The sequence below is a fragment of the Falco peregrinus genome, chromosome 5 (genome assembly GCF_023634155.1).
Source record: "Falco peregrinus isolate bFalPer1 chromosome 5, bFalPer1.pri, whole genome shotgun sequence".
Lineage (NCBI taxonomy): Eukaryota > Metazoa > Chordata > Aves > Falconiformes > Falconidae > Falco > Falco peregrinus.
Window position 1 is genome coordinate 66,587,830 of NC_073725.1, and position 24,511 is coordinate 66,612,340.

A 24,511-nucleotide genomic window follows, 5' to 3' on the forward strand; every position below is an offset into this window, starting at 1 on the left:
CCCAGCGCTCCCTGCTCAGTCCCTCGGCTCGGGAGCCTGGATGGAAAGTTCACTTCTCAGACCTGTAAATTTAAACAGCTCAGGAGGCAGCTGGGGTCTAATCCAAAACAGTAGGATGGCGTGAAATATCCTCCCAGAGGGCTTTCCTGCTGTGCTGGATGCAGATCTGAGGCATTTTGCACGGGGCAGGCTGCCGGCAGTGGATGGGGCGCCAGGATCCCGCATTTTGGGGGATCAGGGGGTTGTTCGTAGGGCCCTGCTCAGGTGGCGAGTGGTTCCCTTCTGCAGCTGCCCTGCAGGACGCCGGGCACCAGTGGGGCTCAGGGCTCCTCGCATCCCTGGGAGCCTTGTTTACTGCTCACCGGCACCATGAGCCTGGAGAAGGATGTGCTGCCTGGATTGGATTTGGGGAGGGGATGTGACAAGATAATTGGGAAAATGCCATTTGCTCCCCGTGGTTTCATTGTGTCCCTTTGGTACACTTGCTTCCAGGTCTCTGAGCAAGCGAGGCACCGAGGTTGGCATGCATCCTGCACTGTGCTGGGGCCAGCCTGAGGAAGGGGGGACGTTAATGCAAAACCCATCCACTGCACCAAAAGCACACGAATCCCCTGCAGGCTAGATTAATGGCTCTTTCCTTTTTATCCTTGTAGTGAAGAGTTACACCCCCTGCGTTTGTTCCAGAGCAGCATCCTGGTTCAGACCCTGTCCCTGTGGGAACCCCATGCAGTAGCACTGGTGTACCCTGGAAACACCATGATGGGATGGAGCTGTGAAATGGCAGATGTCACCGTGCATTGGTGGCACATGAGGATGTTGCTCCCCAGGGGCTGCGAAGAGCCGTTTGGGCAGAGAAACGCAGGTCAAACAAGCCAAAAGCCTATGGCACCCCCGGAGTACTCGGTGTGCCCCGGCACGTGGGGCTGGTTCCTGCTCCCCTTTGGACTCATTGCTGCCAGGGGACCTCGGGGGGCTCCCTGCGGGAGTCCCAGCCAGGATTTTCATCCCTGCCTATGGATTCTGGGAGCTTTGAGGGGTGAAGCAGGGCTTGCATTTCAGGGGAGCAGGGAACCAGTGGGAATGGGGCTCCTGGGCACATCCCTGTGGTAGGTAGGTGGGTACTGACAGGAGCTGTTTCCCAGTAGCACAACTATATATTATCTTAACTAGTGTGTTTATCCACTGACCTGGCCTCCCAGAGGCCTTCTCTCTTGAGGTTTTAAAGGACCTTGTGGTGATGTGTGGCCAGTGGTAGAGACAGATGGGATTTGGTAGAATTAACCTGTTGCCCAAGCCCTTGGCTGAACCATGACCTTGAGAGCAGGCTACCAGGGCCTGCTGGCATGCAGGACTGGAGCCGGAGGGTGTCCGTGAGAGCAGGGACAGATGATGGCAATGGGAATCAAGTTAGGTTACGAACCAGGTCATTTTTAAATCATTGTTGGGATCTGGTGCCAAGGAACAGATTAAACCTTGCACATATTCAGTGGATTTCTGATAAAGCAAAGCTAGACCCCCTGTGGCTGTGATCCTACATGGCTTCATTAATGAGAGGAACCAAAATTAACACCGAGCAAGGAGATTTTTCATTGCTGCTGTTGGATAAAGTTCAGCTTGGAGGACTTTTTAACCTTAAAACAGACGTCTTCAGGTCTGGGCTAAATTATGCCTCCACAGGCTGTCATTATATCATAAAAGGAGCAGGTAATTTTAACATTTTTGAACAATTGCCCAGATTAAGTTTGCTAAAGAAGAAACCTCTGTGAGTGTTCATGGACGCATAGAGGAAACCAGGACTGGAATGCTTTGATTTATGAGTGGGGCTGGGGATGCCCGGGAATTGAGCGGGTCCTTGGACAGCTTACACAGGAGAGCAGGAGGCTTGAAAGACCTGCTTGAAATGCTTTGTGGTCTGAAGGATTTCGCTGCTGTACTGATTCATCTCCGATTATCAAACAGAGCACGAATTCCTTCCTGATGACACGCGAGTGAGTGTGTTACCGGAGAAGCCAGCTGATGAATTCAGGGTGAGAGGGATATGGCAGAGGGTCCTTTGGTCTTTGGGGGAGGACTGAGCGCCTCTGGTTGCTGCTCTGACTCACGGAGGCTTCTGCAGCCTGCAGAGCTTGTGATGCTCTTTCATGCTCGCTGGAGATGTGGCCGCTGAACCAGAAGGCATTTTTAAGCTGTAAAACAGCATCCTTGTCCACGGGCTGGTGACGCATTTTGCAAAATAGCCACATTCCCCAAACTGGAAGAGAAAACCCCCAAACCAGCCCCAAATAACAGCACATTGTAAAGACAGGGCTGTTTGTAACTATTCGCTCTTCAACATTTTCAAAGGGGGGTGGGGAATGGAAAAGGAGACATTATGTGCTGTCTTCTGCTCCAACTTACCCACATTTTTGTCCCCCAGTAAAACCTGACTCCCTGAGGGCCTGAGCCGGCACAGCCCATGCCCAGCAGCAGCGGGTGCCAGCAGAAGCATCTTGGCCCCGTTTTGGGGGTGCACACAGCAGCGAAGGCTGTGCAGGATCAGTCCTGGGATGGTGCTGGGACCTCACTCTGCTGCCGCTGACGTCAGGCGGGAGCGCCCGGGGAGCTGGCTGGAGCGGAGTTAGAAACACCCTTTGCTGGTGTGAATTAGGTTAGAATACGGTCCCAGGAGGAAGGGGGAATTCATTAAAAAGCCACCACATGTGGAGTGAGGTTATAGCTGATTTTGAGCGAGTGCAGCTGACAATCTGAAAATATATTTTCCCCTCCAAAAAGTTTTTATTCATTCAGCTCTGCCTTGCTGCAGCCTTCAAACACTACAGATGTATGTGCAGGCGATGGTCTGGCGTTGGCATGAGCTTTCCCCAGTAGCGGTACAGAGCAGACCAAGGCACTATCGATGATAGTAAGCTATTTGAAGAAAGATGCTGCTTTTCCATTGCTCAGGTCTTCACACTCATTCCTGCTCAGTGAGAAGGAAGGGGGCATTTTCCAGCTTTTGCAGTAATGATTTCTTTTCCTTCTAGTTTTATGCTGATCTGTTGTGGAATTATTGAGGAATAGCCCAAGCAAAAAGCACCCCAGCTCTTGGCAGGCAACGTAAATTCAGCTCCTGGAGCTGCAGGAACCCCCTTTGGGGATGCTCCTCAGATGCAGATGGACAGGTAAGCCCTCACAGTTTAACGTCATATTGCTAAATTTAACACCGTGCATGTCCTTGACCTGTCTGAGCAACGGGGTTTAGTGTAACCCTGCTCTGAGCTCAGGAAAGCCACAGCCTTTACGCTTGCTTAGCTGGGGCGAAGGAGCCTGTCTTGCCCTGGTGATGTTTGTGGGTGCCTGAGCACCGACCCAGCACTGAGTTACTCTTTGCTTTAATCCCTGCAAAGCCAGGTGACACAACTGCATCAAAACTGCTTTAGATCTGGGTGTCACGAGGTGTCACCCCTGCAAAGATTTTTTGAGCTTGGGTACCACTGCGCAGCCCTTTCCAAAGGGAGAGCCCAGCCTGGAGCACAAGATCCTTCCCCGAGCATCCTGGAGAGCTGTGTCCTAAACCTGCTCCGCTCTCCCATCCCTTCTGCCCTCCTTTCCAGGTGTCGTCCTCCCTCCCTGGGATGAAAAACATGCTTTCGTGGTGGCTGTTGGCTTCCATTGTTTTAAGGGTTATAAAATACTTCCACTGAAATCCAAATGGGAGGGAGGACACCAACCCAACCCAAACAAACCCATTGCAATGCCTCCTTTCCCCCGCTTGTGCTGGGGAAGGACTCCCCAGCAGGATGGGCTCCCCTTGCTGTGATTTAGGACCCGTCTCCCTGGGAAGCTCTCTTTGAGCCAAGCAAGAGCACAGATCCTGCACTCCCATTGTTATTCTGCAAAACAGCTGCTAATTTCTGCTTAATCCCTTTCCAAACAGATAGGCTTAAATCAGAAAAGCTTGGTTTTAGGCCAGCCCATGCAAGAAGCTGTCCTGAATCATCTCTCTGGGCAGACGGGCTCTTGTGGGGCTTGTAAAATACTTGAGCACCTTCTTGGCAGAGTTGCAGTGAATAAGAGTGAGTAAAAAAAATTGGCCTGGCCTCCTGGGGAAGGGGTGGCTCCTGGCCCAGCTCCTTCCCAGCAGTGCTGCGGCAGCCTGGGGGAAAAGGACTTGCAGCTGAATTGGGGGTAAGAAAAAAATCCTCAATATTTAGATTGATGAAGTAAGGGAAGAATGCTTATGTGAAGAGAACGGCCCCAAAGGGTGTTTCTGTGCACTGGGAAATTACATGCATGTGTTCCCACTGCTGGTCGAGGTGTCCAGTGCCTGGAACCAGCCTGGGCTCTCCTCTGAACAGGAAAGAGCAGCCAAGACGAGACGGGGATGGACTGCTGCAAGGCAGCATGGCCTCTTGGAGCTGATGGAGGAGGAGAGCATCCTAAACATGTCAGTGCTGGCTTGGGTGGCTGCCAGTGCAGGGCTGGGAGAAGGAGGGCTGGTGAGCTGCCAGCATGGCAGGCAGGATTTCAGGCATGAGGTCTGGGGAAGCGCACAGGTACTCGTGCAACCGGCACATGTGTGTGCACCACGGGCAGCACACATGTGCCTCAAACACAGCTGCCAACGCACACCTGCCTGTACGCCCACAACGCAGCCACAGCTCATCCCTGCTTGGTCCCACTTGCGTTTTCTTCCCCTTCCCTTTGCATGGCTGCACCTCATGGATGTGACCGTGTGTTTTGACTGGGCTGGGAGCAGCCCCAGTCCTGCCAAGCCCCTGCCTCTGGTCCAGCCTTTGGAGGGAAGCTGGAGGGTCCGGCAGGGGAAAATTTGGAGGGAATGGGACTGGTAGGCATTTCTGGTGGTGAGAGTGTTGGCTGGAGGAGGGGAACCACGGGTAGGTCTTTTCTTGCTTCCAGCTCCGGCAGCATCTGAGCATCACTGGTGCTGGGCTGCCATGGGAGGGCAGAGGGTCATGGTACACCCCTGCCACGAGGGTCATCCAGCCCCAGGAACTGGTGTTGCCCTTCAGCAATCCCTCTTCCACAGTCCTGCCGTCCCCCTCTAGCCCTGTGCCATGGTCCTATGGGCACATGGGAAGTGCTGGGGCATCTGCAGGAATCCTCACCGTCCTCCTCCAACCAGTGCTGGGTTTTCAAGCTAATGGAAAGGAAATAACAGCAGGAGCTGGGGCCAAATGCTGTGGTGTGCAAAGCCCTCTGCCCTGGCTGGAAACTCCTGCCTTTTGCCCTCAATCCATCTGTGATTATTTCTTTTTATTCTGTACAAAAGCAGCTCCCAAATGAGCCTGTAAAGCAGTGGCAGCCACTCTGGAGAATGCCAAAAGCATCTGAAACATCAGTAGTGTGTGTGCGCAGAGCTAGAATAATCCTTCCTGCAAATCCTTGGTGGTATGGGAAGCTAGCAGGGCTGGTGGGAAGCAGGAAGCAGGAAGCTTGGTGGGCAGCTAGCAGGGCTGCAGAGCATCACCCATGGGGCACCTCACCCCATGCCGCCCACCCTGGGGAGGGTGATAAACTGTCACGCTGGCAAATGGCTTGGTGGTCCAGCTCAGGAAGTGCAGGAGGATGCTGGTGTCAGCTGTAGAGCAGGGAGGCTCCTGCCAGAGCTCCCCAGGGCTAACCCGGGGCTGCCTTTGCCTGGCAAACACTTGACACCGCGCAGAGGGGATGCTGGTGCATCCAGGATGTTTCCATAACTCAGACCCAACACAGGCACCAAAAATAAGATAAGACAAAAATAATTCCAAATAAAGCTCGCCTCTTAAAAGCAATAAATAACCTTGAGCAGATGCTGGCTTGCTTTTAATCCAATTATCTATCAGCAGGCCTACGCACTGCTGGGAGGAAAAGCACACCAACCCCATCTCGCTGGGAAAGGGGGCTTCAGCTTCTTCCAGTTTTGGGGCTCCCACCGGACCCCCAAACCAGCAGAGCTCTCCAGAAATGTGACATCCATGTGCGGCACAGGTGAGCTCTCTGCCCAAGGGACACACTGCAGCCTGAGGGCACTGCCTATCACCTGCCTTCTGCATTGCTCAAAGCACTCGGAGGGTGAGATTTTGCTCTAAAATACAAGATCTTGGATCCCTCTTCCCCATGGCTGCCACAGCAGTGCCTTCAGGAGTTCTGTGGTGCAGCTTCACGGGGAAAAGCCTACAGCAGCCCAGCATGCTCATTTTACAGCCCCCTTCCCCGCCCAGAGGATTGCAGAGCTTTGCATCCCAGTCGGGCTGCAACTAATGGGACGCTCATCTTTTGGGGTACCCCGAAGGCAGAGCCAGCTGGACCCTTTGTGCCCGACCAGGAGAAATCTCTGGGAAGGTGGCCGAGCAGAGCCGGCTTTGCTCTCCTTGGCCGCCCACCCCTGTAGACCTACAGTGAGAGGCTGGGATGGGCTCAGGTGGCAACTTCTCCAGCAGTTGGTGGCAACTTCTCCAGCAGTTAGTGGCCACTTTTGGGCCTCAGGTCTCAGCAGCCCCGGCTGGTGGTGAGAAAGCAGATGGAAGGCGAGCCATGTCCGCGCTCGCGGTGACGGCAGTACAAGTATTTCTGGAGGAGTGCCCTCACCAGAGTAAATCGTTGGCAACCATGTGCTAATTCTCTTTTCATAAACAAAGTGAAGGAGATAAAAGCAGCAGCCTCAGCTGCCTCCGCCTTCTCCCTCTAGCACAGCGCCTTGCGCCCTTGCACACCCAGTCCTGCATCTGGAGCTCATTGGGGGCAGCTGCTGGGAGGACAGGGATGGGAACCAGCTGAGCCTCCTTCCACGCTGCCGCCAGGTCCAAACATGGTCCTTGGGAGGGAGCGTGCAAACAGGGCCTCGCTTGGGCTGGGAAGTGTGGTTCAGATTGACAGTGGAAGCAATGAAAAGCCAGGTGGTTTCGTCCATCTGTAAGCAGAAAAGTGAGCTGGCCACCGTGTGCCTTGAACAGTCAAACCAGCTTCAGCTTCCCCCTTGGCCATCCATCCCTCCCAACCAACAGCGTCTGGACACTGGGAAAATGTGCTGCCCTTGGAGCTTGCCTGTTCCCTGAATTTTGTCCCATCCCTGGCACAACCCTGAGCTGGGCAGCACAAGGAGGTTGTTTCCCTCGGGCTCTGCAAAGAGGGCAGCATCTTGGGAGCAGGGACCTTGAGCTTGAGCTTCAGGAAGTTGTAACTGGAAGGGCTGATTCGAACCCTTTTCTGCAGTTAAGGGTCATTGCAGATGAGTTTCTCAATGCAGAAAGTTTTTAGTGGGCTAAGGAAAAAAAAAAAACCCTACGTGGCCATGATGCAAATGTTTGCATTTTCCATTTGCAAGAGGAACATTTTCCATTTTGGGGTTGGAAGTGACTTCTGTTTAGAAACTTGAGGACAGCATAGTACAATGCAAAAATAAACAGCAGAACAGCCCAATTTGCTGCAGTGCAAAATGAAGCATTTTGAAATAAATGAAACTGAGCCCCCTGGTTGGCCCCAAACGAGATCTCAGGAAGTGGGATGGACACCTTGGCTGATCCTTGGCTCTACTGAAGCCTTCCCAGGGCATCTCCCAGTGGAGCCTGCTGCTGGTTTGGGGCAGGATTTTGGAGATTGAGCCCACAGTGCTCACCTGGAGTTACTCTGGACTTGTCAAGCCTGTAGAGAAATGATGTTTTAATCAATCCTGGATATAGCAGATGGCAGCTGTGAGCCGTCTCAGCATGGGAGTGTGCCTGTCCAGCCCCAGCTCACCAAATCGCTCCTGTTCCATTGGGGTTTGCTTTGTGCTTTCCTGACAAACCCTTGCCGGGGTGCTGGTTTTCATTAGCTGGAGGAGGGCGGTTCGCTGCCTCGTTGGCTCTTCCATGTCCGCCCCATCCTTAGGGAAGGCTCAAGGAATTAACTTGAGTCAAGCATGCTCGGGGAGCTCCAAAATGGTCCCCTCTGCAAGAGTCACATTCTGGAGCGCTGTGTCCTGTGTTGCTCTTTGCAATCTGAGACCTGTGGTCTTTGAACTGCACCTTTGTTTGTTTATATAGATTTCTTCTGAAACCAGAGATGTGTTGCTAAGATGATCTTCATTATAATTATATTAGTTACATTTCCAGCTACTTGTCTATTATGTTTTCTCCTTCTAGACCCTTCCCTTGCTTTTTCTTGGAAAAAATAGATGCTGTGCATACAGGGGGTCACTGCCCAAGTCTGCTTTCTTCTGGCAACCAAACTGTGCAGCTGGAGACCTGGACCAGCTGCAAGCAGCCGTCTCCGGGGTGCAGCTCAGCCTTTCCAAAGGATGCTTTGTGAGGGTGTGACCAGTGTCTGGTAAGACCCAATCTTCCTCTTCTCGGTTTTGGGTCATTATCTCACACTTGGGGGACCATGACTTGTCTCTGCAGCCCCCAGGATGCGGGGGTCCTGCCCACACAGTGGCTGTATCTGAGCCACCGGGTGTGCAGGGGCTCGGGGAGCCGATGGGAGCTGTGCATGCTGCGGTGGAGGACATGGCAATTGCTGTTGGAGGTAACCTCTGCCTCACCCGCTCCCCCAACGAACCATGCACCCACCCATCAGCCCGTATTAGGTACCTGCACCCACATTCAAACCTGAGCTTTGCCAAACCTAAAGGGAGCGACTGCATTTTTGCCTCCTGCTTCCATGCTAAATGATTTCCACAGCCCTTGGTCATTTTTAAACTTTCTTTTTGGTGGAGACCCACAGCAGACAACTGACAAATCACCCTTAATCCACCTGAACTGCTAAATCTCTCAGTAATCCCTGCCCAGCACGGCTCCAACACTGCTCCCCTACAACAGGCCTTCTTGGTACCATTAATCAGTGTCTTTGACTCCCGGGTGCCTCATGATACGTGTCTGTGCAGGGAAACCCTCTCATTTATAAAACTTGGGGACCTCCCACAGTTTCCCATTCCCTGTGACCCCGGCAAGGGGGTCAGTGCACAGAGTAAACTGGTTGAGAGTAAAGGTCTTAATATTTATATGGAAAGCCATTAGCAGGCAATATCTTATCTACCTTCTGTTTTGAAGTGGAGGCTTGGGGCGATGGCAGGGCTACGGGTAGCATTGGAGCTGCCTCCAAAATGCCCTGACATGCTCTGTTTTGCCATCCACACTCGTGGCTGGGTGGTATAGCACGTTCTTAATGTTGTGGGATGAGAGCAGTGGGTGCAGAAGGTTTTCAGAGAGGAAAAAAAAAAAAAAAAAAAAAGAGCTTAGATCCTCACCTGCTGAATTTTAAAGCCGGACAAAAGCTCCCAAATCTACCTTGATACCTCCTGGGAGGGTGTGTTTCAGCCAGCTGGTCCCTGTGAGGATGATGTCCTTCCAGGCCCAGCTGGAGGATGAAATGGTCTTTCCTGGTCTTAAAAAGTATAAACCTATGAAATAGCTGTTGTCTTGTGAGCTCCCCTGAGCCTTCCCCAGATGTTGAGCATAGCTTTGAACACAGAGGTGGTCAAATCTTGTTTTCTCCAGAGGAAACTGTGTTGGAGAGCCTCTGTGTTGGATGAAAAAAAAAAAAAAGGCAGGGAAGAAGTGAAGATGAAAGTGAAGATATAGCAGTAGTGAGATTCCTGCAGGACTTTTTACATGGGAGGAGAGGTGGTGACACCCTGGGAAGGCAGGCACAGGGACACAGGGGAGCACAGGTATGTGGATGCTGGGTAAGCAAAATATCAAACTGCAATACTGTTGCAGACTGCATTTCTTTAGGAAATGTGGCAAACAGCAAACCAGAGCCAAATTAAAGAGTGAGGCAGTGGGATTCCAAATTTGCTCATGTTTTTTATTTTATTCATAACATCTTCGGCAAGAACCCTCTGCTCTCAGGCTGCTGTGCAGCTGTGGATGGAAGTTCGTAGCACCCTTTTATTCGAGTCCGTATCCTCATACGATGCTGGGATTCCAGGTTGGCTGGGAATTGAGATGGAAGCATAGGAATAAAGAAGCTTGTTGGAAGCAGTGAAGCTGTGGCAGTGGGCTGCTGGCTGACCTGCAGTCAGCAGATTGGTGGTAGCGTTCAGCACGTAGATCCTGGGCACTTTGGAGATGCTGGGTGTGGACGGAGGAGAGTGGTGCTGGAGCAGCTGTTGGGGCTCCATGAACCTTAACAAATCTCACAGCAGTTGTCACTTAGTTCAAAAGCCATCAGGGATATCCAGGCACAGGCTGGAAAAGTCTTCAAGGGCGGGGGGAAGTTGACCTCACTACCTAGTTCTGCGAGGCCGATCAAAGCGGATTCCTGGAGCCAAGATTATGGTTGCTCCCTCTTTCCTCTCCTCTCTCCAAGCCCGGCATGGGACGGGTTCATGTGAGATGGAAGAAATATTTTTAAACCAGAAAGCTCCCTGTTGGCAGCACTCAGATCGCAAGTGTGCTAGGAGTGATCGCTGTTCAAAATCGGGCCCTCCCTCACCCACCAGGGATGTTCCTACGTTCTTGTGTGGCTTTTTCACTGCTTAAGTGTCCAGGTCTGTCTGTGCAGACTGTTTGTACCGAGATGGATTTCGGAGGTGGTGTTAACTGTCTGCAGTTGCTGAAATCCTACCCTGACGCCATCACATGCTGATTACTAAATGCTGAGAAATGTAGGATCTTGGCTCTTGACCTGGGAAAGACACTTGATGGTTTCAAGGAATGGGCAGGACGAGGACAGCTCGGGGGGAGCAGCACACCATTGTGTTGGGCTGCTACTGAATCAGGGAAGGCAGCATAAATTGTCACAGGGAACACGTTTTTTTGCTGAATTTACAGATACACTTGGGCATGCTGGAGACACATAGCATCTCTGATTCCCAAATAACTTGATTCCTCCCCAGAAGAATGCTGGAGCCCTTCAGTGCTGTGTGTGAATGTGGCCAGGGCAAGTGGGGACATTAGCACTGGCATCTTCCTGGCGTGGTTCAGCTCTGGGTGCAGCACAAGTAATTGCTGGTTGTTTGTTTTTTGTTGTTTTTTTTTTAACCTCTGGAAGGAAATATCACATTCTTGAGACTACAAACAGCTGACAACCTTCCTGCACCACTCCCTGCCGTTATCCTGGAGGCTGGAGCTGGTGGGGAGCAGCAGTGGAGCTGCCTGGCCTGGGATCCCCCAAGGAGTCAGACCCATGCCAAAAGGTAGCATTGCCCTCTGGGAGGAGCTGCGGTCCCAGCGAACGTACAGGACTGGTGATACACTATAGATAGACCAAAACCATGGGGCAGTCCGGGGAGTGACAGTGGAAATGAGGTTTGGCCCACCCAGGGAGGCAGATGGCTCAGGGGGTGCAGGGTCTGGGGGACTGTTGGTGTTCAGGGCTGGTCGCCAACCCCACGCTCCCATCCCAGTCTCCCTGCTGACACTGAAGGGCTCTGGATCAGGCATTGCTGAATTTGTTCTTGGTGACTGTATCTTCTGCTCTGCTCTTACTGGGCTGTGCCATGAGATGGGTTAGCCTAGAAGATCAGAGATGCCAGTGCTGGATGCCAACCAGGGTGTGTGGTTATACAAAGAGGTACAAACAACATGCTCGGCATCTTAGACCTGTTGCACATTTGGGGCTTGGGCCCTTCCTACCACCCTGATCCTCCTCCCTTAAGGAGGGAAACCCCATAAGAAATTTGGCAGGGTGAGAGCTGTTATTGACACCTTTCATGTCTGTGCAGACAAAAAGGCTGAGGGTAACGAGGCATCAACAGCTGTCATGTTTGGACAAGACCGACCCATCCTACCCACTGAAGCTCAGCTGCATGTTTACCACTGGGTCCATGCTGGTATTTGCCTATTGATGGTCATCTCCCAAAACATCTTTGTTCCTGGAAAGCCTCAACAAAATGTTCTGCAAGAGATGAGCAGGGAGCTGTTGGAGACCGCAGCTGTGAGCGCTCTGGGCAGAGCATCCTGGTAAGTCTTCACAAAGGAATTCTTGATTCCTCCCACTGCTTTGCCCTGCTCTTACTCTTTGCAGTCTGCCCAAAGCAATTGGAGCAGGGAAATGTAGTGCTGTTCCCTTGTAGACTCCGCAGAAGTTTTTCAAAGGAATTGGAGGTACATAGAGACCTTTTCCCAGTTAATTTTAATGCAAACATAAAATGCCTTGATACTAATCAGAGATATATTGCTGATGGGGCTGAGAGACATGTGCCCTGTCCCCTTGGAGTCTGTGGCTTTTCTTGGGACAAGGTATCTGGTTAGATAAATGTTTCCAAGAACTCACCCCTCAGCTCTAGCCCTGGACTATGCATTTTCCTCACATGCTGCATATGCAACGGGAAACTGCGGGGAGCCAGGATACAGGTCCAAACACCATCCCATTATCATCTGTACTGCACAAACCTTGGCACAATTTTAGCCCGTGCCAAACAGCGCCCTTCAAACAGCACCTAGACATGGTCCAAGGAGAGCCCAAGGCAGAGACCATTCCCAGCAAAAAGCCTGGATGCAGCTGCAGTTGACCAGGAAGCAGCGGGGATGGGAGTCAAGCTGGGTCACTTGGCCTCAGGGACAAAACCCAGCCTCAGGCCCATTTATTTAGTAACGGAGATGAATCCAGTGTGTTTGCAAATCCATCGTTGTGGACTATCTGCATTTGGTGACCTCTTGGGAGGTAGGTGGTCTCAGCTGTCCACCTGCCGGCATCCCTGGGTGAGCGACGCTTGCCCCATTGGCACGGGGAGCTCAGCCCTTGCATTTCCCTGTGCTCAGCTGGGTGAGAGCTCAGCATCCGAAGCTCCGCCGCCATTGCTGGGTCAGCAAGGGCAGTAACCAGGAAGCTTCTCCAAAACACAGCATTATTTGTCTTCAGATGTAGGGATTACTGAGACTATTCATCTTATAACAATAACTCTTCATGTCAACCAGGTTTGGTCCTGCCAAGTCTATTACCTGAACAGCCTCTTTGTTCTGCCTGTGATACAGTCTCCCTTCACCTTCTGGATGTCACGTGTGCCACTCGGAACAATTCTCAATCCACAGCTTTGTGACTGTTTTCCATGGCTTCCCCACACTTCCTCATTTGTTTCATTTACGTTAATTACTCCTGCTGAGCTTAAGTTCCTTTCAGTCCTGGTTTTCAGGGGTACAAAGGTCTTGAATTTTCCATCTGCCTGAAGCCTTTTACCTGGTGCTCCAGGATCATTCCACTGAGAGCTTCCCGTGGTGCTGGGAAACTCAAATCTTCTTCCTCCTCTACAGCCTTGAGTAAAAAATTGCAGCTGGGGACATCTGGGCATGCAGTGTCTTCATTTGTGCTGCTGGTTGCAGAGCTCACGGACCCTCAGCAAGAAAGCCAGCTAACACCTGAACTTCATGGCTGCCTCTACCCTTGTAGGATGAGTCTGTTCTCCTGAGGCTGGGCTGAGCCCAGCGTGGCTGGACCATGTTCACGCTAGAGGAATCTTTTTGCCACCAAGGAGTGGTCACATGCAGTCCACCTGTAGGGAATGGTTGCTTGCCCTGGTGACTCCCAAACCACACCTGGGTCACAGCTGGCACAGCACTAGCTGGATCATGCCAAAGCTGGGCCATTCCAAATTTCAGCCTTTAGGTGACTTAAATGCAGAACCGGTGCCCTTGTGTTGTTTAAGTTACTGGTATAGGTGTAGCCTACGCCATGGGGGAAAGGGTAAGAAGTCATGGTTTCTCAAGATTTTCTAGACAGAGCAGTATAGTGGCTGGTACCTTCTCAGGCGCGGGTGAGGAGCTGTGAGACCTCAGGCTGCCTGGTTCATCCAGGGTGAGAACACCATGAGTTATGGCCCCCATCCCTCATGCCATGGTGTATTTTTTGCTCTCACCTGTGCTGGAGTGTTCCCAGGTCTGCAGGAGGTATGTGGACACACTTCAGGTGACCCCCTAGCTCTGCCCCAGGAAACACACTCCTGCTGCTACAAGGTCTGGAAATGTAAAATCTTCCACACCTTATTGTCCATTTGCATTTCTCTTGCCCACCCAAAAGACCCCAAACCTGCGTGAAAACTCTGTGAATTTAATTCCAGACCGACAACCTGTATTTACAACTGAATATATTTAAGCCGGATAATAACACATAATGGCTTTTTATACCCCAGCCAAGTGCAGCCAAGCTTGAGGCAAGATCAATTCATTCTGGCCATGGCAAACAAACAACCTCTCCAAGTCTACAGACCGTGGTGTACAATGCCTATTCACCTGGGCTGGAGTCGTTCCAGAGCATGGTCTGCAGCGCTGGACACAGGAGGGATCCCCCAGTCTTGCCCAAGCGCTCCTCTGCCCTGAAGGGCATGGTGATTGCTGAAGTCACCGGTCTGAGATCCTGGAAAGCTGACAAGGAGATGTAGCCTGGCGTGGGGATGGAGGCGGCTGTGCCATGTACCCCATTAGCTGGCAGTGGGGCTTGCAGACCCGATTCCTACACCTCCTCTCCAGGCCAGCTTCGCCCATCCTTCCCAAAGAGAGCTGTCCTCCTGCGACAGAAGGTGAAGAAAGCACATCACCAGCAAATCCTGCGGGTGGAGACCAGCAAAAGAAGCAGACCAGTGCATGTGCAGAGGTGTTTTTAACAGTAAGGTATGCTTTAACCACAAGCATTATTTGACAATTCCTTAATTTGTCAGAGGAATCCATCCTGGCTTTATTACAGCTTTTATTATCGGTTGACGTGTTTCTGCTGGTAGCGACTGGCATACGCAGCTTAAGGCGCCGAGGAACACCTGGAATGTGCTGCTGATCCCTCCCTGAATCTGCACTCATCTTTTTTCTCCTCTTTTCCTGGTTGTGTCATCCACTTCGGTGCCCACCTTCATGGCACACTTTTTCACGAGGACCAAGCCCAGAGGTGAGCTGCAACAGTCCTTTGCTTTTTTTAATAGTTATGGGAGAAGGAACTCAACTTGGGCTGTGAGAGAGAGGCACTGAGTACAGGAGGGACAGGTGTCTGCAGCCATCTGGTTTCACATCTGATTTCAGGGAGGCATTGCTTCCCTCTCTGTTTTCTTATCATGTCTGTTGCTGGTGTAGGTACTGCTGAGATACAAGGTAAGAGGTGACAGGTTCTGCACCCACCAGCTTTTGCTGGAAATGATGTTGTTTTGGGGGATCTTACAGCTACCTGTAAGACCACGGTGGAGTGCAGGCAGGTGCCATATGGGTTTCCTCATCCTGAGGTCAATGTTGGCATGCAATGAAGACTGTCTGGTTAGACAGCCCTGATTACTGCAAAAGCAGCGAGACCTGAGCTTTGGGACACAGGCAGCAGCCCCACACGCGCAGAGACCATAGAGAGTGGGTCTGTAGAAGTTATGGGGTGTTGCAGACCTGAAAGACCATGACTATCACCCAGTACAGAGGATGCTGGTGATAAAAACACTGGTGGTGGTGCTGTGACAGAGACCATCAGAAGCTGGAGGGGGGGTGGTCATACGGGTGCTAGCTGTGCTGAGGAGAATGTGGCTGCTGTTCACAGGACACTGAAGCAAAAGACACAGTGACAAACAAGGCCATTTATTAGTACAGATAAGCTGTTTTGAAATGTTCAATGAGATCATCAACTGAAAGACAAAGAAACCCATGTGGCACCTGCCTGCACTCCACCGTGGTCTTACAGGTAGCTGTAAGATGCCCCCAAACAAGGTCTTACAAGTAGCTGTAAGATCCCCCCAAAACAAGGTCTTACAGGTAGCTGTAAGACCCCACCTGACCCTTCTGTGTGACACTGACATCAAAACTCAGTTTGTGATTCATGGGGCCATTGGCCTGTTCTTCTACTTTGTGTCATCTTTTTGGGGATCCCCTTGGGGTCTTTTCCTTGTTGTGCCCACACAGATGTTCTTCTGAAGTTGACGTGTTGTTCTGGTTCTTCACGTTTGCAGACAGCTCTGCCTGTCTCTTGCAGCCCCATGAAAAGCCCAAAGGCTCAGCCCCGGTGCTCTGCCCCCCTGCTGGGCTGGGCTCGGGGGCAGGGGCTCATTGATGCACAGGGTTCCTGCTTGGGGACCCCTTGGTGGCTTCTTTGGAGGGGTCTGTTGCTCCTGGGCATGCTCTGACTTCTCCATGCCACCCCCTTTTTTAGTACCCATCTGCCCTGCTGAAGTTTCTGCCCACCCAGACATGGTGAAGTGGGGGACCCCAGCCTGGCCATTTTGTGTCTGTGTTTTTGTGGCTATATATTTTTTGTATCTATAGCTTTATAAATATATATGTATAGATGTGTATATATTTATATAGAAGAATATATAAAACAGTGTATCTGTAGCGAAATTTTAAAAAAATTATGTGTATTTGTACATCCTTTACAAATACTTTGACATATTGTATAGAAGTACAGAATATCCATTTATATACTACATACAGTATATAAATGTTTATATTTTTATACAGGAGCATTTCCTGGCCCAAAGAAGGCAGGCAGCCAATCACAGGGTTGTTTCTTAGTCCCAAGGAAGCAGGCAGCCAATCACAGGAGTGCCTGGGAGCACGTAGGGCAATGGCACTGTCAAAACTGGTGGCCTGCCGCAGGGGAGGACATGGCGGTCCTTTTCTGATGTACTTCAGGCCACACCCGCAGCCAGTCCTGCCGGCCAATCACAGGGCTGCCTGAGGTCACGTGGGTATGATGGTGTCAGGAGGTGGCTGTTAGCCAATCACAGAGCAGAATGCTGTCTGAAAAAGTGGGCCGCCGCCCTCCATGCAGTGGTGGCGCCACATCCTAAAATGGGGGTCAAACCAAAATGGCAGCCCCAGGTAGGTCGAGGAAAGGCCTTCCGTGTCTGGGTAAACCAGAAGGCGTGGCTGCCTCTGCCAGCCAATCACAACAGAGCACATGACCAGAAGGGGGGGAGTGGCTTTTGGGCCCAAAGGCTGCTGGGAAGGTGGCAGGATTTCTGGAGGGGCGGTGGGCGGGCAGCTGTCCCTGGGTGCTGCTGGCGCTTCGGCCCGTCCTGCACCCCGAGGCCTGAGGAGCCTGCGGTGGGCAGGGGGACGCGTGGCCTGGTGGGGACAGGCTGTGGGCGGTGATGGGGGGACGCCTGGGCGCTGTGGAAGGGCAGCTGTGCCCTGTGGGTGAGCGTCTGTGTAAGTGCCTGCACAGCGCACTGCAGGCCGCCCTTGCTGCAGGGGTTGGCTGGAGGTACAAGGACTGCAGATCTGCACACCGTCCCCGAGCCCCTGCGCGTATCTCGCTGCCATCGGTGTGCGAGAGCCACCTCCCTGCCAGGACCCCTGTGTGCCCGGCGCTCATTGTCCTGTCTGTGGTGTTTGCAGATCCGTTCATGGAGCTTGCAGATGGAACAATGATCTCCTGCAGGAAACCCTTCATCTTCCTCCTCTTCAGCTTCATCTTCAGCTCCTGTGTCTTGGTTTTTCTTCATCAGTTCAGGACTTTGGAGCTAGAGCATTACAGCCCCAGTCCCACTGCACAACTGGCCCGTGCTGGAAACACCAGCACCCCACGGAAGGGGGAGCACAGGCTGACCATCCTGCTGTGGAAGTGGCCCTTTGGGTACCGCTTTAACTTCATAAACTGCTCACAGCTCTACGGCACCCCGGACTGCCACTTCACTGTCAACCACAGCTGGTCCCAAAAGGCAGATGTGGTGATTATGCACCACAGGGATGTGTGCGGGGACGCGGAGGGGCTGGCCCAGCTCCCCAGAGTCCCATCCCAGCGTTGGATCTGGTTCAACCTGGAGTCCCCAAGTCACTCTCCAAACTTAGGCGCCATGGACAACCTCTTCAACCTGACCATGTCTTACCGGAGAGACTCGGACATATTCACCCCTTATGGGGAGCTGCAGCTCCTTGGCCAGCCCCAACCCCTCAACATCCCACCCAAAACCAAGCTGGTGGCCTGGGTAGTCAGCAACTGGAGAGCAGGCTCCCACCGGGTGAAGTACTACCAGGAGTTGAAGAAACACATCGCTGTGGATGTCTATGGGCAGCATCACTTGCCCCTGCCCTGGGACAAGCTCCTTCCCACCGTGTCCCAGTACAACTTCTACCTGGCTTTTGAGAACTCACAGCATGAAGACTACATCACCGAGAAGCTCTGGAGGAATGCCTTGTCATCTGGCACCGTCCCTGTTGTGCTGGGGCCTCCTCGAGAAAACTATGAGCGCTTCTTGCCCCCTGACTCCTTCATCCATGTTGATGACTTCGCCAGCGCTGGGGACCTGGCACAGTACCTGTGGGAGCTGAGCAGGGATGCCAAGAGATACCGGCGCTACTTCCAGTGGCGCAAGTGGTTGAAACCTGTGGCGGGGGCAGGCTGGGCTCTGCACGTCTGCAGAGCTTGTCACTTCTTGCAGACTACAGAGGCCAGGTACCAGGTTGTGCCCAGTTTGTCTGAGTGGTTTGTGTAACTGCTGTTTGCTCAGCTCTCTGCTCCACTGCAATCTTTTTGTGGGCTGCAATTTCACAGGGTGATTGAACTTGATGGAAATGGAGGGACAAGAGGAGCTTTGAACTGAACAAGGACAAAGAAGCTCTTAGGTGGTTGTACGTCTTTGTCTTACTGGAGAATAGACTGCCAGATAGAGCAGTACACTGTTTTTTTTGCTGATCTATTAGTTACCTGAACAAATTGTTATGCTGGCTACACCTTGGTCTTTGGAGAAGTTCACTTTCAGTCTCAGCAAACAATCCTGGATCAGCTCCACAGGCTGGAGAGCCTAAGCAAGTGGCCGAGAGGGGGAGGTGAAATAGCAATACCTATCATAAACCTGTTTCAAGGACTGTGTACTGTGCAGAGCGGTGGCTTGAAGGGGTAACCACCCCACGAGGCTGCCTGCTGCTGCAGGAGGAACTGGCCGTGCTTCTTTCTCCCAGCCCCGCAGCCCCAGTCCTGCCCTTGCTCTGCCTCGGGCTCTCCCTGACTGCCTTTGGGGTGCTGCATCAGGATGCTAAACGGGTAGAAAGCAACTCAATTTATTTTACAAAGCTGTTTTTTTGACAGATTAGCAAGTCCGTACGGGTTTGAGGAGGGGGTCTGACAGTAGCAGGCTGGTGCAGGTAAGGTGTGGGGTGCCAAGGACGCCCCTGAAAGAAGCGTATGTTTTAGTGCCTGCAGCACCCTGTGGCAAGGAGATGCTCAGGACCAGCCACCTCCTCCCCTGTGCCTCAAACCACAAATTCTGACATTGGCTGATGCCTCTGGACCATGTGTTTGGAAAACAGAGAATAACTGGCCTTTACTGGGATTCCCGCTGCTGTTCAAGCCCTATCACCAGCAATTGTTTCCTTCCCAGGTCGGGAGCCCTATTGCAGGGAGTCAGTGGACACAGCTCTGCCTTTCCAGGCTCCCTGCCGATGCCACTGGACATTCAGTTTGTTTTCCTGACTGCTACTGATCCCTGAGCTGAGCTTTCAAAGGTCTGTCCTGACCCCAGGACGTTTCCATGAAGAAAATCAGCTCAGAGTCCAGCAATGCATACAGAGATGCAATTGTTTTCTCCGTCATCAGCGTTTAGCAAACATTTCCAAAGAATTCCTTCTGCATTTCCTCCCGCAGTCATTCTGTAGAAGGACCATCAGCAAGACCTTGTCTTTGGATTGTGAGTCCTTTATTTTCATTAGCAACCTTTGTTTTTTCTCTGCTTTGCAGATTGTTGAACACATTGATCAGCACAAGCCTAAGAACAAATCCTTCACTCTGAAATCTGAACCTTTATCCCTCCCATCTTTTTCCTGTCCTCCTGAAAGTACCTGTCTGGATGAGACCTTCCTGAGAGTGCTTAGTTTCTTGAAGAGCCTTTGCTGGACCTTAGCAAACCCCTTTGGAAATTCAGGTAGAAAACCATGCCATGCCTGCCTTAGCCATGTGCTTGCTGGCTGCTTCCAAGAGCAGTAGGTTGGTGAGGCATCGAGTTTTATTGCCAAATAATTGTCCACGCTTCTGCCTCTGCTGTGTCCGCCTGCAGACAGACACATCTCTCCTCCTTTAGCATGTAGCTCCTGGGATCTCATCCTGGTGCTCTTCCTGTCTCCAGAGCCAGTTCAGTTCAGAGCAGCTGGAGAAACTGAAGACCTTAATGTTACTGATTGAGCTGATATGGATGTGGGTAAGGGGTAAATAATATTCTGCAGGTGAGTGCTGCAAACATTCTCTTGCTATGAATGGGCGGCACTGGGGAGTTGAGATGGAATTGTTTTGCTGCTCCTGGGAAGATGATGCCTGTCCCTGGGCTAAATCCTTCCACCTCAAGACTTCCATTGGGAAAACTTCAGCTTTGAGCATTGGCCTCCAGAGCTGCCTTTTGCTGGTGTTGCCAACAAAACCGATTCCAAAACAGAGTGGTTAATTAAACTGAGCAGCAATGGAGTACCACATGTCAGGGCACAAGGTCCAGCTGCTTGGAAAGGGTGTTTCAAATTTCCAGGAGCTGCTAGAGACAACCCATGCTGCACGCATGAACACAGCCATGAGGAGCTCGCTCCTGGCTTTAGCCAGTATCATAAAAAGCCTTCCCAGGAAGAAACCACAGCGTAAAGCCCCATGAACACGTTCAGTTCACCTGAAATATTTTTCTTTAGCCTGTTTTGAAGGGCTGTACTGCAGGGAAGGGGAGTTCCTGGAGGTGGCAATGCAGGGTGTGTTGGGGCAGGGCCGCTGTCTCCAGGGGGTTTAGATGTGTCTTGCAGCAGTGGGTGACTGTGGATGTGCGGCTCCCTTGGCCAACAGCATTCCAAGTACACAAGGTGGCATTCACCAGGTGCACAGCAAGTGGCTGTGCCTGGGCAGGGAGCCCAGGTTTGGTCCCGCTGGAGACGTGGTGATGATGTTTATGGAGAACACCATGTGCATTAAATAAACATCTTGGTAAACAGGCAATTCAGTTCCACCTTGGATGTCGTTCCTTTGAGCCACCTGCAGGCTCACACTGGGGAAGCAAATGCCTGTGAACAGGAACTTCGGTCCAACACCATGACCCCCCCCCACCCCCCCCCCCCCCAGCCCCCCCCCCCCCCAATCTGTTTTTGTGTAGCCCCTGGACCTGTCATTTGATGTGGCCTCAAGATTGCCCATGGTCCTCTGGAGGGAAACACACCCCGGGGTGTCTGAAATTCTCCATAATATGCACACTAGCAACAAGTAAGTATTATCGACAGCATGTTATCAAAACTGATTGAGTGGCAAATTACAACGCAGCAATGTCATTAAGAAGGTTTAATTAGTTTGGCTCTTTTGCATGCCTTTTTGAGTATGAGAGCATGTGTAATGTATATACATGTGCAGTGCAGTTCGTGTACCTCATGCTCTTAACTTCAGCCTCATAGGTAAGAAAGAAAATCTCTCGTTTCTGAGGAAGGCACTAGGTTAGATATCAAGGAGAGAGAAGTTACTCCTGAGATGACTGAACCTTTTGTTATCCAGGAGCAACGCTGCTGCCGCAGCCAAGCAAGGAAGGAGATGTGGCTGGGCGCAGCCAGAGCTTTTGCTGCTCTACATGCTTTCCTTCTGCCCAGCTGTGAATGGCTGCAGGTTACACTTACAGCTGCCTCGGTCTGTCCAGTGGTCGCTATTTCCATCCAGCAGGAAACATCAGGCAGTAGCAGAAGTCTGGGGAGCCCACCCAGATGGGCAGTATGAAGCTTTAGGTTTGCAGAGGAGCTCAGGGCGAGGAGAGAACGCTGCACCGTGAGCAGCTGGAGGTTTGCACCAGTTCAAAGAGTGACAGGACAAATTCCCAGAAGGAAACTTCACTAAGAACCTTTCAGTGGTAAAATGTTCCCCCCCTGCCTCATTGGCCTAGGACATGCCCAAGTTGCAAAAAAACTGGGGGGACAAGAAGCCTTTCCAAAGCCCACATGAGGAAGGCATGAAGCATGGTCAGAGCCGGCCCCGCCGCCCCGAGCTGGGATGCTGTGCCATGCAGGTGGGCCCAGCAGAGCTGGCACTGGTGGCATTTTCTGGAAATGCTACACTTTGGGGACAAAGCACTCTGGGAGCGAGGAAACACCGATCGGCACCATTGTGCTGTTTTCTCTTGCCAGCCTCCCAAGCCCAATTCCCTTTGCTTCCAAGACCTGGAGACATTTAACACCTATTAAAAAGAGATGAGTCCTGTAGATTTTTGGACTCTTTTAACTGGGGGATGGCAGCGCCAGGGTGATGGGCCCCCTCCTCTTGCCCTTGAGCCTGGGGTTATTTTGGCAGGTCAAGGCCAGCCAGGCTCATCAGCCTCATCCCTCTCCTGGGTCCAAGGGCTATTTGGGGACCTGGATGAGCCTTGGGGGGAGCATCAGGGTCTTTCTGACCCTGAGGTTAGCCAGCCTTCGAGGGTGCAGGAGCCAAGGCAAAATAAATATTCAGGGGGGCAGACTTACAAATGTTGACCTCCCCCTCATCCCCCAAATTGTGCTGCAGCCTTTGAGAGGGTGACCAAAATACAAATTTTAGTTCTGCTGAAGCGTTCCGGGCTGAGCAGAACGTGGGGTGTCAGGAGCTTGCACCCAGCCAGACTTGAGCCGTTGTCCTTGAGGAGGGAACGCGGGGTCAGCAGGACAAAAATATTGTGTTAAATCTTCCCCTCCTCTAAGTGGTGGCTGGGTGCTGCGGTGGCCTGGGGAGGGGGTGCCTGTGGGCGACGTGGAGCCACGCACAGGCTGAGTTCGTTAGGGGATGGGAAAGCTGACACCGCACTTGGGAAACTCTGGAAGGGGGGGCTTCATCAAGGGAAACATCTGGATGGCTGCACCACGGGGGCCCGGGGCTGGGAGACCGCGCTGAGAAGTCACAGACCAGCTTTTCCCAAAGCACTGGTGCTGGGGTTTGCAGTCTCCTTGCTGAAGTGGGTTTCCCCCTCCACACCCAGTTAGAGATACCAGCATGAGGGGCTGCTTCAGTCCCTTGCAGAGAAAAGGTGAACCCCCCCCATTTGCCCCCAAACCTCTAATCTTTTTACCCAAAGGTGGTAGGAGGCAGGCTGAAAGGTTCCCGGCTGAGTCTTTTGGGCAGAGATGGTCCAAAAAGCAGAGGAGGGGAGAGCTTCTTGAAGACAAGAGATGAGACAGAGGCTGCTCCACATGGGAAACCAGGGAGATACTAATGCTGGAAACAGAGAGCTTTTGGAGCAGTGTCTGACTTCTGCCCTGCAGAGACCCCAGGGCTGGAGGCGAGCCAAAAGGAGAGGCAGAGCTTGGGAGAAACCCAAATCCTCCCCAAGCCCGGCTCAGCAGAGCTTTGCATTTGGGGAAGGGAAGAGAAAAAGCTCAGATATGCCAAAATCCTGAAAACAGCAGCTGGAGCCTTACAAGATCCAGAGTTCCATCACCACTGGGTTCATCTTTCTGGGTGCATGAAGGTGCCTAAACCAGCCCTGTAAACTATTATTTCCAGCTTTGCTGAGCCTACGGGCAGATACCCCCTGTGCTTTGGAAACCTGCTCCTTGTTTTGTCCAGTCAGGCTGGGAGGGAGAACATGGAACTACAAAGACTGTTTTCTCCACGGCCATCCAGCACCACCGAGCTCCCTCCTTCCCTGGCAGCAAAGCCCCATCAGCAGCTGCACAAGGAACAAAAATTGTTCCCGAGCTTCACATTTTCGGTTAGTACTACCAGAGATACTGGGAGAGAAATCACCGTATATATGGGTTTAGGTTGTGTTTTTTTAAGGCTTGCAGTCTCCACACTCTTGTCTTCACTTTTATTTCATGTTTTCCAGTTTGAAGTCGGCTGGGTTTGTTTTCCCACGGTTTTTCTTACTGGAAGGTAATTTTGAGAAGCTCAGAGTGGTGGGGTTGAGCACTCTCAGCATCCCATTGCCTGCCTGATACTTTTTCCATTTAAAAATTAACAAATGAACACAAAACGTCATTTGAGAACTGGGGTTTTGAAGCTGGGGCTTTAAAACAAACACCAGCTAGTGAAAATCTCCCTCTTAGTTGGCAACATGCACCTCATCTCCAAGAAATTGCACCCAAAATCAGCCCCAGTCCCAGCCCAGCAGCACGTCCTGGCTTCACACTGTTGCCTGCAACCGTTGTTTTCTTTCTTTCTTTTTTTTTTTTTTTCACTCTTAGAAGAGTCAGATTTTCCAAGCAGCCCTCTCCAATTTGGTCATTAAAACTTCAGTTTGTCTTTTTTTTTTTCTTTCTTTCTTTCCTTTTTTTTTTTTTTGGACAGGCTGGCAGCAGGATTGCAGCTTTTCTTAGCTCTGGAGTGTGCGCGCACACGTACACACATGCACGCACGCGTGCGCACATGCGAAGATTTATGAGTCTCAAAAGATGCTTCATAAAATATTTACAAAGTGGAGCTCCGAGGGTGAATGTTTGACTCGGCCACGAGCCGTCCATAGCTGTCAGGCCTCAGGGTGGCAAGAGGAGGGAATATAAACAGACCTTTTTTTCCATTCCCCCAAAAAAATGCTATAAACCTTTGCGGTTCAAAAGCATTTTAGCTTCCCCCGCCCCCCCCCCCCCCCAAGTTGTTCCCCACTGCCTGGTGCCAAGCCTGGCAGAGCAGTGGGGCAGCTCACTGGCTTTGCTCAAAATGGGGTGTTTTGTAAAGAAATGCAGGAGCTTGTGCCCACTCTCACCACTGGCACCGGACAGATTCAGACCATTTTTCAGTG

General features: G+C 51.8%; 1 protein-coding gene across 1 annotated transcript; it reads left to right on the forward strand.

Annotated features, from left to right (window-relative positions):
* The first annotated feature begins 16,197 nt into the window (after positions 1 to 16,197).
* On the forward strand, positions 16,198 to 20,850 carry FUT3 (fucosyltransferase 3 (Lewis blood group)). The gene has a single exon (XM_027792954.2). It carries the CDS (start codon positions 16,955 to 16,957, stop codon positions 18,296 to 18,298), a length of 1,344 nt encoding a protein of 447 aa, XP_027648755.1. The 5' UTR covers positions 16,198 to 16,954; the 3' UTR covers positions 18,299 to 20,850.
* The last annotated feature ends 3,661 nt before the right edge of the window (positions 20,851 to 24,511 follow it).